Source organism: Rhipicephalus sanguineus, chromosome 10, assembly GCF_013339695.2.
Source record: "Rhipicephalus sanguineus isolate Rsan-2018 chromosome 10, BIME_Rsan_1.4, whole genome shotgun sequence".
Classification (NCBI taxonomy): domain Eukaryota; kingdom Metazoa; phylum Arthropoda; class Arachnida; order Ixodida; family Ixodidae; genus Rhipicephalus; species Rhipicephalus sanguineus.
This window is the reverse complement of record NC_051185.1, coordinates 112,618,310-112,641,428: the sequence shown is the minus strand read 5'-3', so window position 1 is coordinate 112,641,428 and position 23,119 is coordinate 112,618,310. Positions and strand designations below refer to the sequence as shown.

The 23,119-nt window shown below is 42.9% G+C and overlaps 1 protein-coding gene across 1 annotated transcript in view; it reads right to left on the bottom strand.

Annotated features, from left to right (window-relative positions):
• The window catches only part of LOC119372285 (uncharacterized), a 115,835-nt gene that overhangs the window by 75,385 nt on the left and 17,331 nt on the right, over positions 1-23,119 (bottom strand). Inside the window, exons 6-12 of the mRNA XM_037642761.2 lie at positions 21,466-21,643; positions 17,651-17,775; positions 14,364-14,555; positions 11,321-11,441; positions 7,745-7,853; positions 6,117-6,294; positions 2,998-3,212 (exon numbers count right to left, since the gene is read on the bottom strand). Of these exons, the coding sequence (XP_037498689.1) occupies positions 2,998-3,212; positions 6,117-6,294; positions 7,745-7,853; positions 11,321-11,441; positions 14,364-14,555; positions 17,651-17,775; positions 21,466-21,643 (1,118 nt within the window). The remainder of the gene's footprint in view (positions 1-2,997; positions 3,213-6,116; positions 6,295-7,744; positions 7,854-11,320; positions 11,442-14,363; positions 14,556-17,650; positions 17,776-21,465; positions 21,644-23,119) is intronic.

Below are 23,119 nucleotides of genomic sequence, written 5' to 3'. Positions count from 1 at the left end.
ATAAAAATATAAATCCACCTTGAGTCAATGCGACGGACAATCTTTCCATCAGTGGATTCATTTGATTTCATGTTCTGGGCAGTTGTCGGTCCCTTTACATGAGATCGGAGCAAAAAGAGTTAGCTGCTAGCCCTCCTTCACGTAACATTACGGCGTGTACTTATCGCATTCACTGCTTGTTTAGTTTATCGGGAAATATCTGCCCACAGTGATAAAAAAATCTCAGCAATGCGCCGGCGTCTATTGAAAAATGTTGTGCAACTTTGAAAATGCAGCTAAATAAAGAAAAAACTTGTTTTACGCATCACAAACAAGGTTAAGCACGTCCTAAATTTTGATTATGAATTAAGTACCACTGTACTAACTACCGTTAACAAATGTAAATACGTAAGAGTGACAATGTCTAAAGACCTCAACTGGACTCAACGTATCAATAATATTTGTTCTACCGCTGAAAAGAAGCTATGGTTCTTATGTCGCAAATTAAAGCTCGCTCCAGCCCCAGTAAAACTGACAGCGTATATAACAATAGTAAGGCCTACACCAGAATATGCAAGCATCGTATGGGACCCTTATCAGAAAGGATTAATCAATAAAATTGAGCAAGTGCAAAGAAGGGCGGCAAGATTTATTCTTTCAAGGTACTCCCGAACTGATTCTGTGGCAGAGATGCTGCAAGAACTAAACTTACCCGCCCTTTTGGAACGCCATTGCATAGCCAGACTAAAATTCTTGTTTTTGCTTTCTCGAAATACATTTAACTTTGATGTAGCGCAGTACCTCATTCTACGACATGTCCGAAACCTACGAAGTGACCACCGCAGAAACCCCCAATCCCGTGTAAACACATACGCATACTCTTATTTCCCTAGAACCATAAAAGACTGGCACTATTTACCGGAGGCTATACGGGATTGTGAAACTTTAGAAAAATTTGAATCCAACACTACGAAATATTTTCTGAGTGAATCTTCATGAATGCCTACTCTCTTTCTCTTGCGATTGAAATAATGCGATTGAATGTAGCTAATCTCACATATTTCACGTGAGTTGTAAAATTTAGTACTGTGATGTATAATACTGTGAAGCAGGTGATGTAATGTATGTATAATGTAAGTTGGAGAACGAAATATTGTGATGTACATTTTCGTTCTATCACCTATGCATTGCTGCTTTATATTTGACATGATGATTATATGTCATATTTTTTTTTTGGACTTTTTCACCATTTATGTATAGTAATGACACATTGTGAATTCTAGAATATATGTATTACCTATACGTTGCTACTTCATGTAAACAGTGATTGATTCGCGTCATATTTGAACCCCACCCCTCTAATGGCCCAATCGGCCAACCTGGAAATAAGAAAATAAAAATAATAAAAAAAAATTGTTGTAACCCTCTGACACAAAAATATGAGAATTGGCCACCTCTGCACCTTTTGAGATCATAAAAAAAAGACCATTCCGACTATGAGAAACACTGTCTCGCCGCTGCAGCAACAAGTTGTTAAGTACAAGTGCAAATGCCAGCTACGACATGCAACAACTGAGTGAGTCCATAGTTCTGTGACACTGCCTGCTCCTTAAGTGAATTCAGAAAATGCTGGAGAATCAGAAATTGCTGAATTGCTTATCGCTACACTCAAAATCGTCATTATCTATACACATCTGACAGAAACATCTATGCACTGTGACTAAAGAAAACTGGACACAGAGAAATGCTTAAGTATTTATTTGTTTCAGGTACGACTAATGACCAGAAGCCTTCCTTCCATTTAATTTATTTTTATCCTAAAATGCCTGAAGGCATACATAAGGGGCAGCACTAACATGTTTTCAATTGCTCAGAAAAATGAACAAGAAATAAAAACTGGAGAATAAGAACCGGAACAATGCAGTTCAGCAATACATTTACATTACACTAGTTTAAACAGATTAGTCACAATGTGGCAATAACTGTACAGTCCTAGTTAGCAGTATTAACAAAGGTGTAGGTAGTACTTATATCAGTTTACAAAGTATGCAACACATGTGCAGACTACGCTTTTGGAAGTATTCGAGACAAATTGCTTCACTACGCAGAATGCTCATATCCATCTGACCATGTTGCAGAATCGAAATTTAGTAAAGAAACACACGTAAAGACTAAAAAAAGTCACAGTTTCGCCGCAAGGGCGAAGCAATAATTACGATAGCAACAAATTAGAATGTCATGCAAAACAGCAAGCAGCTCGATACTTGCAGCGTGCCACTCAAGCGCAAAGGACTCAAAAAAAGAACACACACAGGACGACCACGAACTAACAAGAGTCGCAGCTCGACACTTGCAACGCGCTGCTCAAACACAAGGAATGACGCTCGAAAAGAACGCACAGGTATACACAGGACGAGCGCGAATTAACAACTGTAACAGGTGTTACTTCTTCATGTTTGAGCAACCCACTACAACGCAATGCTCTTAGATATTTTTTTTTTCTTGAAAACTGCGGAGCGTGGAGTGATGCCTACGCGTCTCCTGTCGCACGGTGGCATTCAACGCATTGTTTACCCGGCATTCCACATCACGAGTGGGTACAGAAATGGACCACTCTTTAGTGCGCATCTCAATGGCAGTTTTCAAACTGAAGCAAAATCTAGGAGTGTTGCTTTAAAGCAAGCCCTTCGGGCGATCTCGTGGGTGACACTACGCACAATGAAGCACCTCCGAGCTCTGCGTATTGCTAGCATTAAATGGTGTTTATAAATAGCTCCCAGTCCGTATTCTAAACAACCGGTGGTGCGTGGCCGAGTTGTCTAAAGCAGCGCGCTGCAGAGTAAGGGGTCGCAGGTTCGAATCCCGGTGGCACGCTTTGAAATTTTTATTTTTTTTCTATGTGGCTTTTATTTATATATACATACATATACATATCCGGGGCATGACGGCGACGGCGAAAACCCGCCGAGAGTGTCCATATAATCGCTATCACAATAATAAGGGAGAAAGGTGTCGTGCCTGAACGCCTGGAGGACGGCGTCGCGGTCGGCCGTGGCGTGGCGCTTGCTCAGCACCTGCTGCACAAACCCCAGGGCAGCCACATTGGCAAAGTGGACCCGGTCGGGTGCGGGTATCTCGGAGGCCCTGGTGCCAAACAGCACCTGCACGTAGGCCAGCAGCTCCGAGAGGAAGCCCCGGCTCGCAAAGTGGGCCACCCTTTTCAGCTGAGGACACTGAAACAAGAACAGCAGCAAGAAGCTCAAAGAAATGCAGCTGGTCATAACGAACTGGGCAGGCTACTGTAGGGGTATTAAGCATGGGTGTTACTACAGAGAACAGAACTAAAAAGCCATCACAAGTAAATTGGAATATCAAAAACGTCAATCCAAACAAGCATGACACTCTAAGCTAACTATGTATGTCCAAGTGGTCTAAAGTTTATTTTTCGTGACATATTAGGAGCATTTCCAGAGCAATATCTTTGGCTCATTTCTGGAGCACATACATTCCAGTGGCAGAGTGATCACAATCTGTGATCACCCCATGGGAAAGTGTCAGCCACTTTACCAAAAAAATGTGGATGCAAAATGAAGTTTAAGTGCTGTGGTTCAACAACCATTTGTTGGCATCACCTGTTTAGCAGGCAACACCACACAGCAGGTGTGCAGTTTGTTTTTAAGCACTACAGTGTAACGTACTGAAGAAAAAAGAATTTCATTCCTTAATTTATGGCCCAATGGAAACTTAAGCATATGCGTATGATCTCGCACAAGGGTGGTTTCGCACATACAAGTGTTTCACAATGCGAGGCACGTGCCTAGTATTTGGCAAGGCAGCTGTGGCCGTGGCAATAAATGCACGGGAGAGTTCTTCGAAATTGCCTCGCTTTAAAACACACCAAAAGTTTATTACTGTGTTGTTGCAGCAGTTTTTGAGTCACAGGTTACATGTCAAAAGCCACAGTCCCACTTTGGGCTTAGCACAAGCCAAGCTAAGACGATGCTTCAACCTTCGCTCCTCCCACTGTTGGGCAATGTGCCAAGCCAATAAGACCCATAGGAGCTAGTGCCACATTTGTTAACGGGAACTGACACCAAACTTTGCGGCTGAGAGAGCCAGCAGTAACAATTCCCGTGAACATGCGTATATCATCCACCAAATCTCAACAGCGAATCTAGCTTGGAAGGTAATTTATATGCATTTTGAAGTTCACACACATGCTCCAGAGCTATGCGTTACACCTCGTGATAATGACATCATCTAATGTGACCTGAACGTGACCACAACTTCTGCAACGTCATCACATGCGGCCGAGATCTGAGCTGGTGCAGCTAGCAGTAATGATGTCATAGTTGCCATTGTGCTTTTGCTGCCCTTGCGTCAGCAGGCTGCTCACAAGTCCGTGCCCACAGCGAACGTGTGGAAAGTGTGGAAGCCTCAAGAAAGTCGTTGCCGCCAGACGGTGATGATAATGATGAAGACAATGACGGCAACGGCATCGCATGCAGGAATTGAAAGGACGTGAGCAGATGATACAGGCAGCATGGAAGTACGTCACAGTTCCATGTGCCGTTTTGCGCACTAGATGGTGTAAGTTGCACCCAGTGGCTCATCGTTCTTGGAACCCTCCCAAGCTGAAACTGAGACTGGTCGGTGATAAACAGACTGTAGTTAATTATCTGACATGTGCTGCAGCAAGTGATGTGCCGTGTTATGATTAACAGGCTGCCAGCAACATATTACATCAAAAAACGCCAGAACAAGATTTGTGTCAGTACCCCTTCAAATTTCAGATCATTTCATTGGCTACCCGCTTTTGCTTGTCTGGCAGTCTGGCCTTGATACAATGACTGCACAAAAGAGATAAGGAAATCTAGCCCCAACAAAGAATCAAACCTGGGCCTGTAGAGCAGTTAGCAAGTACACCCTTGCCAAAAAAAAAAGTTGATATTGGGTGCATAACATATGCACATGCAGGACTCAACCGTGGCAGATTTGCAGAGGTGTGTAGTGAATTCGGCTGTTGAAGCGATGAAGCTGAATCAAGACACCATCACATTCCACTAACTTGGGCATAGGGACACGGACAGTTTGGGCATTGCCAATTTGAAAGTGCATATACAGATGCTCAGTGCATTTCACTGCTAAGGCAACAAGGTTGAGCAAGTGTCCTGTTGCCCTCCATTCAATCGGCAGTAATAGAAGTGAAATAAAGCATGGCTGCTGCACAGATCGGACTCTCACAAAGCTTAAGACAATCATGTAAGATGGGTTCTGCAAGATTTTTACTGCGATACCAATTATATGGACACTCTCGGCGGGTTTTTGCGTTGTCAGTATGCTCCGTATAAAATACAAATTGATAACATCGCCCCGCACACTGCCAATGAACATGGCTGAAGTAGTGATGAAACAAGCTGGCCATCTCTGTTGCGCACAGGGCACATGCGGTAACATCGCCCCGGATGTGAGGGCTGCCATCGATGGCTCCTCAAGCAGAGGGCAAATGCTCCACTCAGATAGGATCTGGAGGTGGGTTGTGTGCCTCCAAAAGGAAATGCATACTTTCACTTACGGGGCATGTGCGCCGTATATTTCTACAGGACATCAGTGGACGGCTCATACTTCTTCACGTGCTGCACTCCCACCACTTACCGTGAAGCAACTGACAACACAAAAACCGCATCGCTCGCTGGAGCAGCCGTATTCCCTCACACCTGCGTTTTGTAGAGTTACGTCAGATCGGATACTCAAGGAGCTAGCCGCCAGCCTTACTTTGTCTAACATTACAATTTGTTGCCATCACATTCACTGCATCACACTTGCGGCAAAACTGTGACTTTTTTTACTGCCTATAGTCAGATACAATTTAAGAAGTCTGGAGGAGGGGCCCGGCCAGACAGCCGAAGCGTGGCAGCCGATCGCCTCCGCGACTAAAGAAACAGTCCCGCGCATGCACTCGGCAATGTTCACCTAAGGCGAGGACACCGGCCGTTCGGCTCATGACGTCAATCTGGAGTGTGCACGCATTGGCACAGGCTTGTGTGCATCCGCCTTTGAGGAGGAAATGCCTCCTAAAGTTGTATCCGACTATAGTCATCCAATGATCAAGTTGCAGGAAGCTAGTGCGAGCTCACCTTGGACAATTGGTACAGGCGTACGGCTTGCGGAAACTGTCCGCGCACGAGCTGTGCCTCCGCGGCTGCCTCGTACAGGGAGAACATGTCCAGGTTCAACAGGGCACCCAGGTGCTCTGCCGAGGACAGCGTCGAGGGTGAACTCGTAAAACTCAGGAACAGGCGCTCCACTGAACACCTGCACGAAAGAACAGCGCTTATTCGGTATGTGCAAGGCGCTGCCACCTCCATTAGTAATTGCAATCATTGGCCTATATTCACTCTAGGATGAAGGCGTTCATCTGTGCAGCACGAGAGAACATATGCAAATTTTCAAATCACGTCATACAATGTATTCATCAGTCGCCAACTGCCTTTCAGTAGTAACCCATCAGTGACCAGAATAGCAGACAGCCAGTAACCTGCTTTATGCTGCACTACCACAACATTTACTCACTAAACGACTGTCGCCAGAAAGCACCACATGAGAATAACAAACACTGAAGTCAAGAATAGCACCAAGGAAGTACTTCTTGAACAACTAGTCCATTTATGACAGTTCATTCAAGAGCGATTTTTCTCTCATTCTATTGCATTTTCAATGGAGGCGAAAATGTTTGAAGCCCGTGTACTTAGATTTAGGTGCACGTTAAAGAACCCCAGGTAGTCGAAACTTCCTGAGCCCTCCACCACGGCGTTCCTCATAATGATATCGTGGTTTTGGGACGTTAAACCCCAGATATTATTATTGTTATCTCTCATTCTATTGCTCTCTTTTTTATCACCTGCTTCACCAAATTGCCAATCACCAGCGTGACCTTGTGTGAGCGAATAACATAATGTGCAAAGGACACACAAAAAAATGAAAGAAGAAAGACGGCTATTAGAATATCTGGACCTCAGCATTACTTTTGCCTGGACAGCAGAGAGTAAGTAAACAAATGTGTCCGGGTAATACGATCAACAACGAATATTTAGAACATGCCTGAAGAATCTGAAGTCCCTACTGCTTTGTGTCGTCTCTTTCTGTGTCCCATGTGGTTTTGCAGTAATCTTTTCCAATCATGAATCACCAACTGGCCTACACCCACACTCTTCTAAGTCGCTACAGCACTGCCAAAGCCTGGATAGCCAATCTTATAGGGTGTCTCAAATTTTGAACCCTCAAACCGTTTGCCATCTGCCTTAACTACCTTAACTGGAGTAACCGGAGCTGTCACGTTAATTATTTTAGAGCCTCAAACTAGCACTCTCGTGAGCCTATCTTTTTGCAGCTGCTGCTTTGACCAAAATTAAGCTTCACTGCACTGCAGTAGTGCTATGCAATCAAGCTTACACAATGTAATGATATGAAGCATACCAAGAAAGCAAAGGGGCCACTGTCATATAACATAGCACATTTCTAAATTATACACACATGCAACCACCTTCTCCCGTCAGACTATCACACTACGAGCAATAAAACACCTAACTAGTGACTTTGAGAGGCATTATCCAATGTGGCTGTGGCGACACGAGCCTTTGAGGGTTGTAAAAAGGCACACGTTTGTTCTTTCCGACTATTCAAGATAGTTCGTGGCCCCCAGACAGTCCCAAATTGAATGCTAACTGTGTATCTGCAAGTTGTAGAAATAGACAAATGTACTTACTTGGACTTGCAGGCATAGATGCCGTATCGCGTCACCACGAAGAAGCCATCCAGAAAAGTCTCGGAGGTCAGCGACACCTCGTCGGCATCCTTAAGGTTTTCACTCACAGCTGCACAGATGAAATTTGTTCACATTTGCAGACAAAGTGAAACTGTTCACTTCCAAAAGGAGCTGCACGCACAGAGCATAAGCCTAGCGAGCATTTCGATCGATCAAAGTAAAGTCTGAACATAATAAATAAGTCAAAGTTGAAGACGAATGAGACAAAACTGTCTGCTTTTCAGTTCCATTCACACAGCGAGTAGTCACATTTTGTTATAATGAAATCACTCGTAATGCAAATTATTTCCATTATAGTTGAAGCAAACACAAGACGCACAGAGGTGTCTGGAACGTGGTGTTAAATAAGATGTTCTTGGCAAACATTTGACATTTTAACTGCCAGAATAGATATTTTTGACGACAAGTGCATAAATATTCGCTTCACTTTCACTTAGATGTGATATGAAATTGACCATTGTTAAATTGCAGAAGAAATAACCAAATGCATGAAGGGCTCACGTAGTGAAACATGACATCAAAACTTTTACTCTTAACAAGTAGTATGCGCTCAAGATAACTGCATCGCATCGCTACGAATCTGGCCACTAAAGTTAAAGTTGGCTCTGATTAAGTGTAGGAGTTCAAATTACACCAAGTTGACACGAGCTAAAGATGTGGAACTAAAAGTATGTGCATTATGTAGCCCTAAGTAGCCCTTGCAATAAAATGCGCAAATATCTCAAGAACGTCAAGAAAGAAGAAAAAGAGCCACAATCGGGAAAATGAAAAAGAATTGCCGTAATACTAGAAATGGGCGAATATTCGGGTGTTTCCAATATTTGAATGAATATTACAGTATTCGAATTCACTTCGATACGAATTAGATTATTTGAAATTTCGGAAGTATTTGAAATGAACGAATATATGTATACATTTGACTTCACATAACCTCCTGTAGAGGTGGTTTCGCTGCAGCGTCTGGTTGCTGTGATGTGAAACGACCCATCCAGGGAAAATATTCACTGCCGCGAAGCCACACTTCAAGGTTAAAAGTACATATTTTTTTTAAGCGGGTTATATGGGCTTATATGCGCTAAGTATAGTAATTTTTAAATTGTAACGTATTATACCACTTATAACTCGCACCCTGCCGCTATTCAAATTTTGATACCCCCGTTCAAGGTTTCTTCCACTTCATTTCAAACCAAAAAAGTGACATTCACTCATATCTAGTTCCAATTCATTAAAACATTGTGCAAGGATCATGACGAAAATGCTCATTTTTCTTAATAATATGTGGTACATGCTATTCGAACTATTCGTTTCGAAATTATTCGACCAAATCACTATTCGCTTCAGATTCGCTTTGCACCTCAAATTCACTATTCGCCCATCCCTACGTAATACCTTATGCTCATAAGTTAGCGCATGGCATCAAGAATTTTGCCACGCGATATGGTGTAGATGTCGTGTTCTCCTCACCCATAAAGCTATCTGGTCTATGCACAAAAATAAACGCCTAGGCACTGGCGCACGGGTTGCAGGATGTGGGGTGAAGCATGTGTCAAAATTTGTTGAATGTGACGTGGGAATTGTGTATCAAATACCAATGTCTCGTGGCAAACTTACATTGGGCAGAGCGGAAGGTGTATCAACATCAGATTAAATGAGCATAAACGTTCCCTCACTGAAGACCGACCATCTACCCTCGCCGACCATTGTCATGAGTGCGGCTGTTCCCCCACTTTGACGACACAATGATTCTAACGCATCACAGACAGCGGGTCGCCAGAGAAATTGTCCAAGCTTTCCATATCAGAAGGAAAGGAGAGTCGTGTGTCAGCAGGCCGTCGATCACCTTGAGTGACACTGAATTTGACTATCTGACCAACACTTTTAAAAAATGATTGTATCGAAAGTGCGTGTTGTCTCGTCCTTTTCTGTGTGTTTCTTTATTCGGTGTTGCTTTGCCGACATGGTTGTGATAATTCTAGATATTTATTTTGTTTCCTTTCCAATAAAATTTCAGTTGAGAGTCAGCACTAGTCCTGTTTGCTTCTTCTCTTTCGTCCGTCGTTTGCCGTGTGCACTGCACTTTGCGCATGATGGCTAAGTTATCACCTTTCAATGTGCGAGCACCGTACACAGGCACTTCATTACTAAGTGAACGGAAGATATTGCCATACACTCTACAGTAGCATGAAGCAGCAAGAGAACTTTTCAATGGAAGAAAAATTCATCACGGTGCAAATACCAAATGCAAAAAACAATGTCCTTCTTGTGCACGCACTCCAAACCAACGTAATCCTAAAAAATAAGGAAAATAGGATATTTGCTCACCGCCTTCATAATTGCTTTTTCTGTAGCGGCAGAAACCTTAAGATGGCTAGAGAGCTCAATTAGATTAGTAATTAAAGAAGATAAGTTAATTAACTTTTTAATTAGTGGAGACAGGCAGTCGGGTCAAATGGATGAATCGTAGCCCTTCCTGCAGAAAGCCCGTTGCTACTTTGAGATTTTAAAAAAAGCAGCCTCTGGTAATTATTGTGGAGTAACGAAATTAGACTAAATTCACCAGCACAACCAAAACTAAAGCGCCAATCACTGCAACTAGCAGAATGACGCCACTGTTCCCAACGACAATTGCAGTGGTGCAAGTTCTTCCACATTTGTTAACGCACGTGCTCCATCAATTGCAAGCACAGCCCGCAAACACACGAAGTCTATCAATGGTCGATATAACGACGCTCGCCGATTTTGGGCGTCTCGGAAGAGTGTGATAGTTTCACTCTTCCACGTCTCAGTTTCGGTTTCGCTAACAAAATTGGTCAGACTTAATCACTCTGCTAAACTTACCAGCAGCTGCTTTCTGGAAGCCTCAAATCAGCAATGAGCTAATCGTAGGAAGAGCTCCAATTCTCCCATCTGACCCGACTGCCTGTCTCCACCAATTAAAGGTTAATTAATTTAAATTATTCAATTAGTGCTGTAATTGATGTAGTTAGCCCTCTTAATGTGTCTGCAGCTACAGTAATTACGAAGGCAGTGAGCAAATACACCATTTTCTTTATTTATGAGGACTTTCAGACACATTTCTTGAAACGCCCTTTATATATCAAATCAAATGAAATATTTATTTCCACCATGTATAAGTTCACAGATCAGCAGCACATCATGCTCAAGTAATCAAGTTGAACAGGAAAGATCAAAAAAGAAAAACAAGAACAAGTGAGAAGTCATGCGTATACGCAACTGTTTTTTTTTTCTTTGCGAAACAGCGAAAACTGACTTATGCAGTTCTGACTGAATTTCCCAAAAGGGCAGGCTTTCAGCACCTCCTGTGGGCTCTGGTTGCACAATGTAATTCATTTGTGGCTTTCAACCGCAGTTTAAGTCCATGACAGTTGCTCAGGTTAATAACAAGGTTGATTAGATTATTTCTGTGCCCGGCCAGCCTTTCGTTAGTACTATAACGTCCCGCTGGACGAATGATATACCCAGCTGCACCCTCACGTGCACGGCACATGCACTTGCCATCAGTTCCAGTTGTTGCTGCTGCTGCCTGCGGCTGGTAACGAGGCCTCGAGCAACGATAAATCGCCAAGGTGGGCTCTTTGATGACGATCCTCTGCAGGGCAGGGTCGATGCACTCTTTCTGCAACGGATCACAAGTAAATGTATCAAAAGTATGCACCTACTGTAACTGATGTACCTTGTACCTTTTAGGAACTTCAAGCACTAACAACATGAATTATACCAGTGTTAGTCTGGCTTCTTTGCTCTTTCGCATTTAAGGGGAACTTATTTTACTTTTCTTTATGGCAAATCCTAAAACTCTTTTATTTCATCAGATTGGTTAGAATAACTGATGACAAAGGTGAAATTACCTGCTCACCTTAAAGTTCAACAAAAAATTACTTTGCAATTTACACAGTAAATTCAACTTCAAGGTAACATTTTTTTTTTTTGCATGTATAACCCCTTAGCAAAGGTTTCCAACTTCCCTGAGTTTTACCCCCCCAAAAAAATTCTTACACAAGCTTGGTGGAATGAATACGAGTTGTATTAATTTCCATCCCATGTAGGAAAGATGTGGCTTCACAAATGTGAAAATACACATGCACTTATTGTTTCAACAACCTTTGCAACTGCACAATATGAGATACACATTTTACGGAGTGCTGAGATGCTTGCCAACAGTGCACAATAATTAACTGCACGAAATATTGATGGTGTTTAACAAATGCCTTTTTATTTATTTATTTATTTATTTATTTATTTATTTATTTATTTATTTATTTACAACTACTGCTGTCTCGATAGACAAGACATAGCAGGAGTGGGCAGTGGCGTAGCCAGGAATTTCACTCAAGAGGGGGGGTGGGGGCGGCTCGCATATACACTCAAACCTCGTTATAACAAAGTCACATCTGTCACGAAAATAAATTTGTTATATACGAAAATTCGTTATAACCATTTATTTGTAACACTGTATTCATGACAAGACTATTCTTCATTTACTTCGTTATAACCGATAATTCGTTATATCCGTGTTCGTTATATCGAGGTTTGAGTGTATATATATATATATATATATATATATATATATATATATACACACACACACACACACACACACACACCTACACAGGGTGCCCCAGCTATGTCTAGCCAGAGTTTAAAAATATGCTGACACACACAATGACGATGTGACCAAATGCATGTTGCTGACTGTTGCCTGGAGTACGTCAGACTATTTTTGTGTTCTCATTAATTGCTTAATTAGGCCACTTTAATTAACTAACTTCTGAAGCAACGAAGCTGGGCAAAAATTACAATGTGAAAGTTGTACACTGGTTTGCACAACGTCTGATTAGACAGTTTCTAAATTTCTATCCATTAAGTATTAGTGTTTTTCTGATTACTGTAAAAAGGTAGTATGGATGGATGGATGGATGTCAAAAGGTAGCATGGGCTGTCAAAAGGTGACAGGACAAAATGGCAATGCGTGGCGCTACACCTCTGTTTATGGAGTATTTATGACATAAGAGAGTAAATCTTTGGGTAAGTTGGTGATCCATTATGTGACTAACAGCGCAAAAAAGGGCAAGGGACCAGGAAGAAACACAGACGAGTGCTGTGTTTCTGTGTTCCTGTGTGTTTCTGTGTTCCTGCTCCCTTGTTCTTTTATGTGCTGTTAGTCACATATTTCTGACAGTCATGCGCTGCACAGAGAGATAAAGGACCACCAGGGGTCAGCAATGTTTGCAACAAAGTGCCTTTTCGACTGTGAGAAGGAATTCTAGAAAAAATCCAGGATGATTAGCAGCGCAGGTCGCTGTTTCGGTCAGCGGTACATGACAATACAAAAAATTCCAGGGGGGAGGGGGGGAGGGGCTGAAGCCCCATAAGCCTCCCCCAACCCCCGGCTACGCACCTGGGAGTGGGTACAACAGTTAGCAGATCAAACAACAATCATACTGTGCATTTTAAAAGCATCACAAAATGTAGTCACGCAATTCTTCCACCAACTGCTCATTTGGTCTTTCCCGCAAGGAACCATCTGGGCTATTCCAAACGACGACAACGCTTGGAAAAAAAGAATACTTAGGACAAATTACAAATGGCTGAAAAGGAACAATATTAAGTGGGTGGGATTGGCACATGGCACGCCTAGTGAAATGACTAGGCTTGTGCGAATAGTAAATTTTACGTTCAAAGCAAATTTGAAGCGAACAGTGATTTTGGTCGAATAATTTCGAATTGAATTCGAATAGTATAAATCACATATTATAAAGAAAAATGAGCATATTTGTCATGACCCAACCAACCTGCACAATGTTTTTTTAAAACTGAAACAAGGCACCTGCAAATGTCATTCTTTTTGGTTCAAAGGAAGTGGAAGCAACTTTGAATAGGAGCAGGATTTGACTTTCGGGAGAACACAAGTGATGACCAGTAAAATGCGTTACGTTTTAAAATGTACTATATTTAGAGCATATAAGCCGGTATAACAAGCTTTTAAACTTAAAAAATGATGAATCGATGTAAGGGTAACATATTCATTGAACCTTAAAGTGAGACTTCGCGGCAGTGCAAATTTTCCCTGGAAAGGTGTATTCACGGTACAGCACCCTTCCACTGCAGTGAAACCACCTTTACAGGGGGGGTTACAAGGGGCCTAATATACACCTATTCGTTCATTTCGAATACTTCAAAATTTCGAATAATTTAAATTCAAATCGAAGTGAATTCGAATATTGTATTATTCTTTCGAATATTCGAAGTGCTCGAATATTCGCACAATCCTAGAAATGACTGAAAGAAATTGGCACTTGAATGCAACTGCGGCCATGTACAATCTTATGTAGCCATGTGATATGCTCAAGCGTGCATCGATGAGCCAGGGGTTCAAACGATAAAACGCATGCATGAGATGAAGGAGAAAAATTGCAGTCATAATGGCAGAAAATGAACCGTATTACTTCCTTTTATTTTTCTTTAAAACACTATCCTCTCATGCACAAAGAAACACAAGCACAGATGAGTGCGCAAACGAAAACGAACTTGCTCCAACCTTTTTTGTGCTGATGCTGGCGAAATCAAGGGCACTTTTGGAGAACAGGTGCAGTTGGGTGTCGGGTGATCCACTCTCCCCACCAGCGGCCACAACGAGCAGCTGGTCCGTCAACACCACACGGCGCGCACCTGTCACGGGCACACTGTACAGGCACGACGCTCGACGGGCCACATCCCCACCGTCGTAAAGCTGTGTGGAGACAATAATCGTGAGTGCCACAATGACAGGAATCACAGAGACTCAGTGGCACGAACAGCTAGGGAACAAGAAGAGGCTGCCTCCCCTTATTTACCCACATGAGAAACTGCACACTTGTCAGCGCTGGGCTTGTGTGAATATCACTTTTTTGGTTCAAAGCAAATGGCAATTAGTATGCATTAATATTGAACCAAATTCCAATAGTAGCAGGATTTAAATAGTAGGGTGCAAATTATAAGTGGCAAAATACATAATGCTTTAAAATTTGCTATACTTACCCCACATAAACCCATATAACACTCTTTTAAACTTTAATATGCAATTCATCATGGTGCAGGTATATGTATATGCTCACTTAACCATGAAGTGTGGGTTCGTGGCAGTGCGGATTTATACTCAATCGGTGGTTTTGCGGCATCACAGCCCCACGCTACAGTAAAACCACCATTTCAGACAGGTTACATGTGATAAAATATGTCTATTTGTTCATTTTGAATACTCTAACATTTTGAAATTATAAGTTAGTGTCAAAGTGAATTCAAAGACAATAATGTTGTTTGAATATTTGAAGTGCTCAAATATTCACTCAGGCCCGACCAGTGCAGTTTGTGGGACTATCCTATAAAAGAATAAAAAAATGTGGCACACACTTTAGTTCATAAGATCACACTCACAAACAACCTTTGTTTCAAATCTCTGCATGGTAAGTTGAACCCCCCTTCATTTTTTCTGTGTTTAATTATCAATTTCCTAGTATCAACATCAACTGGCCAGCATTGTTGCACACAAGCATTAATTAAATGTCCTCTGCACAAATGCACGCTCCATTCATCATTGCAATCAGCACCACAGACTCCTGGACAGAGTTCACCACCTGAGGTGTATGCTGAATAGAGGGAGACTTCAAAAGCTGCACATGCATCAAAGTGTCGTTTAGCTAGGTCATACAATCTGTTGACGCTTCTCGTATTCCAAACATTTTGCAAACATCAGGGAAGTTACTCCATAGAGAATGTACTAAATCACAAATACCTAGAGAGCAAATTACGTAACCCCCTTAGTTCTTTTGTATACAAGTGAATGCTGGGAAGGGGGTGACATCTTTATTGGTGAATAGGGACATTCTGAAGGCAGAGGTTGGGAGCAGCCTGCAAAGTATGTTTGCTAATAATTTTATCAAATCTTGCATTATTTTTTTTTTAAAGTGCGCACAGGAGAATTTGAAAGAGTATTAAATATGAACAGTACTGGTGATCCATAACTAACTATAGAGAAAGGACCAAGGTCCATAGTACTCACTGCGTGGTACATTCATTTGTACACTTGATTTTCGTTCTTTTTTAGTACCAGTCATATTATCAAGTGAGCGAACAAGGTGCGTTATGAGAAAAACAAGACTTCTTACAACGGCCTTTATTTGCACAGCCCAGCTGCACTTCAGGCCGAGACAAGCCAAAGTTCCCATATCTCCCAGCATTACCGGTACCATCACAGTGCCCAGTAAAATAGTTGCATAGACAGAGGTGTGAGATCTGCTTCAAGGCATCAAGCAACGCTTCTATGAGTTATGGATTTTGGTGGCGGTGGCGGCATAGTTCATGAAAAACCGGAACAGAAATGCAAGTGTACACAAATGAGGCCCTCAAAGGTGCACCAGTCACAAGCATATTTGCATGTGCAATTTTCCAATAACTGATGCCATCTCAATCAAGGGCTTCTCGGCGATCAGCCGTTTCTGATACGGCAATCTGATCTTTTATCGAGGTCACTTATCACTTTACATTGCCACATTTCATTGTTGGTAAGTAGTGATAAGTATTTCATTTCATTGGTAAGTGTTTATTGATTGTGTGTCGATTGTTTAGTGAGGAAAGGTTCACCTTAGTCAAGTGTTAGTCAAGTTCTGTCAAGCACAAGTCAAGAGCTCTCAAGTGCCAATCCAGTGCTAGTGCAAGCTACAACGATGATGGATAAGTCCCCTTCATTTCAAGAGTTAAATGAGAGCAGTGATGCTAAGGTTCTCTGTGTATTATGCAACAAAGCTGTATTGCTTGCTCTCGTAAAAATGTGGGCCGATTGCACTATCTTTTGATGTTTCGCAGGACGCTAGCATCAAGGCCGTAGAATAAGTCATAAAAGCGGCAGAAAAACTTGGAGGACACTTGAGCTTCACCTTCGAGGGTAGAATGCAATAGCGTAATCAGGCCTCATGCGCATCGCCTTCAACCGTGCTGCAAGCTGAGGAACGTTTGTGCACGTAAAATTGGCTGTTTCAAACTATCCTAGAATGCCTAGTGGACGTCCAGTTGTGAAGTGCCCACTATGCCATAATTCTTTCGTTTGCAAACTGGCGAACCATCCATTACAAGTCTGTAAGGTGCCACGCGCACCAGCGCAGCTGCGTACTTTGTAATGGGTTGCGCAATTCACATGTTTTGACGCCTGGTGCGATTCTATGATTCTGCCACACAATATTACATGCAGGTGACTCCTCCCCCTAGATGAGATTCTTATAGCGCTTTTTTACGAGGCAGATTTAAGCACGAGAGTTGCGAAGTCGGCTTGTTGGTAAGCCATGACGAATTTTGGTTGCAGAGCGAACTTGGCACAAGGACACGAGAAGGAAGACGACACACGTAGCGTTATGTTATGTTATGTTGTTGTTAGCTAGGTGATTCTCTCACACATGTCGGTTGTTATCATCACGTGACCTGTGGTTGCTGCTGAGGTAGAGGTACTTAGGGCAATGCGGGTCTGGAAAAATTAACGTTGTTGCTGGTAGCACTGCATGTGTCGTCTTCCTTCTCGTGTCCTTGTGCCAAGTTCGCTCTGCAACCAAAATTCGTTAAGCACGAGGCTTCGTGGTAGAACACCTGCTTGCCGCGCAGAAGGCCTGGGTCTGATTCTCATCTGGACCGAATATTTGTATTATTTGCATCTATCTCAAATTTTCACTCACGGACAACACCGCTTTTTCGTTCACAACCAACGATGCTGCCACTAGAATTTCTGTGAAACAAGCTCTTCAATGCTACCGCATTAATATGTCACCGCAGAATAGGTACAGGAAGCAAGTGGACCCTCACCTCGAGCTGGCCCGAGGCTGCGTCCAGCACGAGCAGACACTGGCGACCCTGGACAGTCTGCTTGTCCAGGAGCGTGTCCCGGCCGAGCTTGGACACACGACGAGGTTGCTGGGGTGGACTGTTGTCTGCAATCGATCAGTTTCATTCTAACCCAAAGAGGTGCAACACATTTAAATTCACAAGTGCGGCAAGTTGGGCGGGTTGGCAAAGTTACATAGTGACTGAGTGAAAAGCAGAAAATAACAAGGACAAAAAAAGAAGACTTGCGTGCTTTTCAATAAGTCACTATGCAACATCTAAATTACATCGATTCAATACACGTGCTGGAATCCGTGCGAACCAAAACACTTTTTGAAGCGCTCAATTAAATGCTATACACAGTCAAACCCAGACGTTGTGTCAAATTTGAAGGAGATAGCGAGATAGTTTGATATATCAATAATTCAAAATATAAGATATGCCAGCCAACTCCTTCTCTGGACAAGGCGGTCCATGATATGACGCAATGCATTTTAATAGGAAAACTGCTTCGTTTTATGGGGGTGCTATCACCCCCTGTAAAGCCGTTTGCGCCTCATGGCCGCAGTTAGGCTGAATGGCTCCCAAGCGAGCAGTGGCGCTGTGTTCGCGCGAGTTAGGGTTAGCGCGGTGGTGCCGGCAGCGCCGCCTGCGAGAGAAGCTAGGCCGGCAGACAGAGAACAGCAGCGGGTCTCTCTTTGGGTATGGCGGCGTGCGTGGATGGACATCTCTCGCCGTGGGTACGTGCGGAACGATACCATGGCTCGTTTCCCGCGGGCCCCTTGTGGTGAGTCGTACATCAGTGACACCACATTCGCGGTGCATTGTATGTCTTATGTTATCTTGGGTGTGTGTTGTTTTCCGGTTATTGTATAAGCATTGTATAAGGTTACTTAACGTGTTACTAGTTGTGTATCAGATTCGGCAGGCGAGCTTGCCGTATGTAAAAAAGCAAGTTAATAAATGTAAACGTGTTGGTTGCCCAACAGCGTCTACTGTGTCCGTGTGTTCCGAGAGCAGCGATATCTTCAGACCCCACAGTTTCATGTGACCCCTGAGACAGAGGCACCATCGCCGTTTCAATAGAGTCACACATTTATTGGAACATCGTATCTGGTAGAGTAAATGTGAATGAATCCAATTTGAAAACCACTGAGACAAGGCTTGGCGGGACCAGTTCAAATTCTATAACACGCAAATTGATAATTGGTCCCAGTGTCTTTGTGCTACACTCATCCACCGGTGCATTATAAGTAAATAAAACTCGGCCAAAATTTTGAAGACTAGACGCAGCTATAAGAGTCTTGGCCCCTTCTTTGTAAATGTGAAGAGATAACCATCAGCAACGGCATATGCCATCTCTCTATTTCGGCAGCAGTAAGCTGACCCCTTGGAAAGCCTATACATTGCTCAGCAAAGGTTGAAGCAACTGCTTTTGCAAAATTTTGCCAAGTCATTCTGCCAAGCACGCATACTACAACAAAAGTGATTGCCCAGTACCTCCAAGAGGGCACAGAGAGGACAGTGCTTTTGATGAAACCAACAAACGACCGATATATTTAGCACTTTTCACACAGGGCCGATATTATGGGTGGACAGAGTCACAATAAAGCTGGCATCATGTCCGATGCATCGTGTCGTGCAAAAGAGGTTGAATGAGAACTTGCAGGTAGGGACAAGTTTTAATTCTGGCATTGCCTCCCTTCCTTCGATTTTGACACTTCATGACTGGTACAACTGCTGAAACTAAGAAGGCATTTCTACAGATCCCTCTTGATGAGGCAGACGGAGATTGCTTCTGCTTTCAGAGATGTCCCCAATATTGTCATCCCCTGTCCCATAAAGCAACTGGGAGAACGTCTAGAGCAACAATTGTTAACTATCTGTGCTCCAAGAGCTAAAGAATAACAATTAGGATAGTTAAAGTGTTGACCTCAGAAGGATATCAAGGTCATTTTTTGTTTCAGTGACACTTTAACCTGATTTCCAAACGCCTGATAACCTACCGTATTTACTCGAATCTAAGCCGATGTTTTTTTGAAAATACGATGTGTGAAAGTGGGGGGGGGGGTTCGGCTTAGATTCGAGTACAATGATTAAGTTTTTTTTTTTCTGGCCTTGCGAATTTCGGGGGTCAGCTTAGAATCGGGGCCGGCATAGATTCGAGTAAATACTATTCCACAACAATGGCACATCTGTCAATGCGAGTGGACATCACTGGTGCACATAATGAAGAAGCAGAAACCCTAAAAAAAGCCACAGAGACATTTCAGACTGCTGCCTTGATCATAAGGATGTTGATCATGCGATCCTAATGAGAATTTTCACACCTGAAGCCTGACAAATTTCTTGGAGCCAACGTCTTTCAGTAAGCTGAATACAGTAGAATCTCAGTGTTATGAACCTCAAAGTGGAGTGAAAATATTCGTATCATCCAAAATCAAAAAGTAGCAAAACCCGTTTTCAAACCTCATCTATTTCCATAGAATGAACTCACACTTGTCTTTCTGACACACACACAAACAGACCAATAAAGCACAACACAGCTGGCTCAGCTGGCTGCCACAAACGCGAGCGTCAAAGATTCCCTAGAAGAAAATTGAAAACCAAGAGCTGAAGTGCACTCCATCGTAGTCCTAAGCAAACCACAAGAATGTTAAAGCACTCTGCACCTTTTTACGACTTCACTGCCTTTATTCTACCACCACGTTAGCCGCGTACTTTCGGAGCTGCTTAGTCGCTATCGCTGATCTGTCGATAGCGGCCACGGTTTCATGCACAGCAGCTGCAGTAGTTCTGCTTTCAATTTTCCTGTGCTAGCCGAGCACATGCCTTCAGAACTGAGTCATTGTTACCTATGATCGCGTCTACCCTGGTTTTGTCCGCAGCTGCTGCGGCAAGCAGCATCGCTTTGACTCAGTGAGCGTTGGTTGCGCGTGCACTTTTAGGGTTTTGTCGTCTCCATACATGACCGTGTCGGTAGCGACTGTGGTTTCAGCATTACTGTGTGCAGTGGTTGCGGCAAACGGTAGTTTTGTTTTCAGTCCATGAATGCTGGCCACGCACGTACTTCCGGAACTTGTGGAGCATGCTGCTGTCGCCCATCGCTTGGCGGCTTCGGTGCACAAGTTCGAATCACCCATCACAACGTGGAAAAGTGTTCGGAGCATCCGAATTTTTGCCCATTGGACACAATGACATTCAGCCGGGGAACTTTATGAATTCGTATCGGACCAAAATTCACATCAGCCAGGTTTGTATCACAGATTCAAATGTTGTTCAGGTAAGTAATCCAACTGCAAATAAAATTATGTGAAGCCACAGACACACTAATTATTCAAGGCTGTCGTGGCATTTCAGCATGTACAAAGGATCCAGTGACTTATTTTGGAGAAGTGATGCAATGATCAGTACTGTTAGCCCTCATATGTAATTACTTTTGCACAAAACACACAAAAATCTAGAGTTTTACACGACAAAACTCGAACTTGAATATGATAGTCCGGATTAATTCTGACGACCACGGGTTCTTTAACGTTTACGCAATGCATGGTACACGAGCATTTCGATGTTGCACCCATATGTAAATGTGGACACTGTACCTGGGATTAAAACCGTGACATTGCGCTCATAATCGCAACACCATGGCTCCGTTCAAGCTGTAGCACACATGAAATGCAGTGCAAAACATGCAATGCATGCAACCACAACACTTTACGCGAAATTACTGCCTCACAGAAGGTGCCATGCTTCAGCAGTAGCCTAGACAGTTCAAACACCAAGAATGGGCAACACACCTTGCCCTGCCATTGAGTCTTCACGGTCTGTCGATGACCACAGTCGCCACTCGGACGTGGCAGCACCGGCAGCACCAACAGTGGTGATAACCGGCAAGTGACCGCCCCGGAGCCAGTCGTGATTGCTGGCTTTGTCCTCCAGCAGCAGATGCCAGTGCTGTCGGTCGATGTCGGTCACCTGTTTGCGAAAGAGTTAATCACATCACACATAGTAAGCCCATTGACTTCAATTACAAGCTTGGCATGAGACATAGTCTTCAGCAAGCGTTGCACACGTGTCACAAGGCCTATGTTGAGCGCAAGTTCAAGGAGTGGAAAGAGAGGAATTAAACAGCAGATACACTCAAACCTCGATATAACGAACACGGATATAACGAATTATCGGTTATAACGAAGTAAATGAAATATAGTCTTGTCATAGATACAGTGTTACAAATAATCGTTTATAACGAATTTTCGGATATAACGAAGTTATTTTCGTGGCAGATGTGACTTTGTTATAATGAGGTCTGAGTGTATAACCAAACAGCGGTACCTGCCAATGAGTGCCCAGTGATTTTAGCTGACCACAGAAGCATAATGCGGAAGCTTGCTCAAGTGCTTTGCTTAATAGGTTGGACGAGTCTACGTTGAGAGGTCAGTACGTGTCTCAAATGTGAAATTTCTTTCTCTTTGGGTAAAAACGCACCGTGCAATCTGTTAGATTTTTTTGCCTTCGAGTAGGCACATGAACGTTGTGGTAAAGGAACCGGCAGAAGTGGCAGAACAAAAGAACGTTGATTGATCAGTGTTACTGGTCTTATAACTCGACAGAAAAGCTCACATGACTGGTCATGATAAGCAAGAGAGCGGCACATGCAAACAGTACTGCTCATGCAGCACGCATGCTTGATAACAATGCAAATGTAAGGGCCCTTAAATATGAACATGAAAACACACATTGAGAAGACACTGCTAAAGTTGGTTTATTTTTATAGGAAAATATCCTGAAAGTTTAGGCAAGGATTGTTAATCAATTGTTTGAAGAACATGTGTTCTAGTTTACAAGTTCCTTTCTCACTAATGGGAATAAGGTGCTGTCTACATGCTGCATTCAGTGAAGTTAATTGGTACACAATGCAGTGTCTCAGAAGCATCCAATGCAGGCACTGACGAGTCCGAATATCCAATCAGGAAGTTCCTGTGGCAACAGCAGCAGCCTAATCATGAATTCTAGAAGGGCAGATGTTCAGGCTAACCGGCATATCATTAAAGCGGCCGAACTAAAGTATAGCACGTGTTAAGATTCCAGCATGTACAACATGCACAGTGAAGTAAACAAACAGGTTCTGAACTTTTAACTGATCGCTCACTTCACTTTGTACGTGTCTTTTGTGTGCCTTGCAATTTCACCACGAACAGTCACCAACTTCACCAACTCTCAGTTATAGTGTAAAACACACGCATCCGAAAGAAAACCATAGGGATAACACCAAGTTCTAGACTTGCTTAAGTCTTTCTATCAGTCTTGTGTGTTTTATATTAGTTTAATTATCCTTCATTAAAAATATAAAAGTACAGATGATAGGAAACAGGCCTTCACAATGCAAGCTGCCATTTCTCACCACCAGGTCTGTGGAGAATGTAGGTAAGAGTAAAATGTTGAGGGCATACA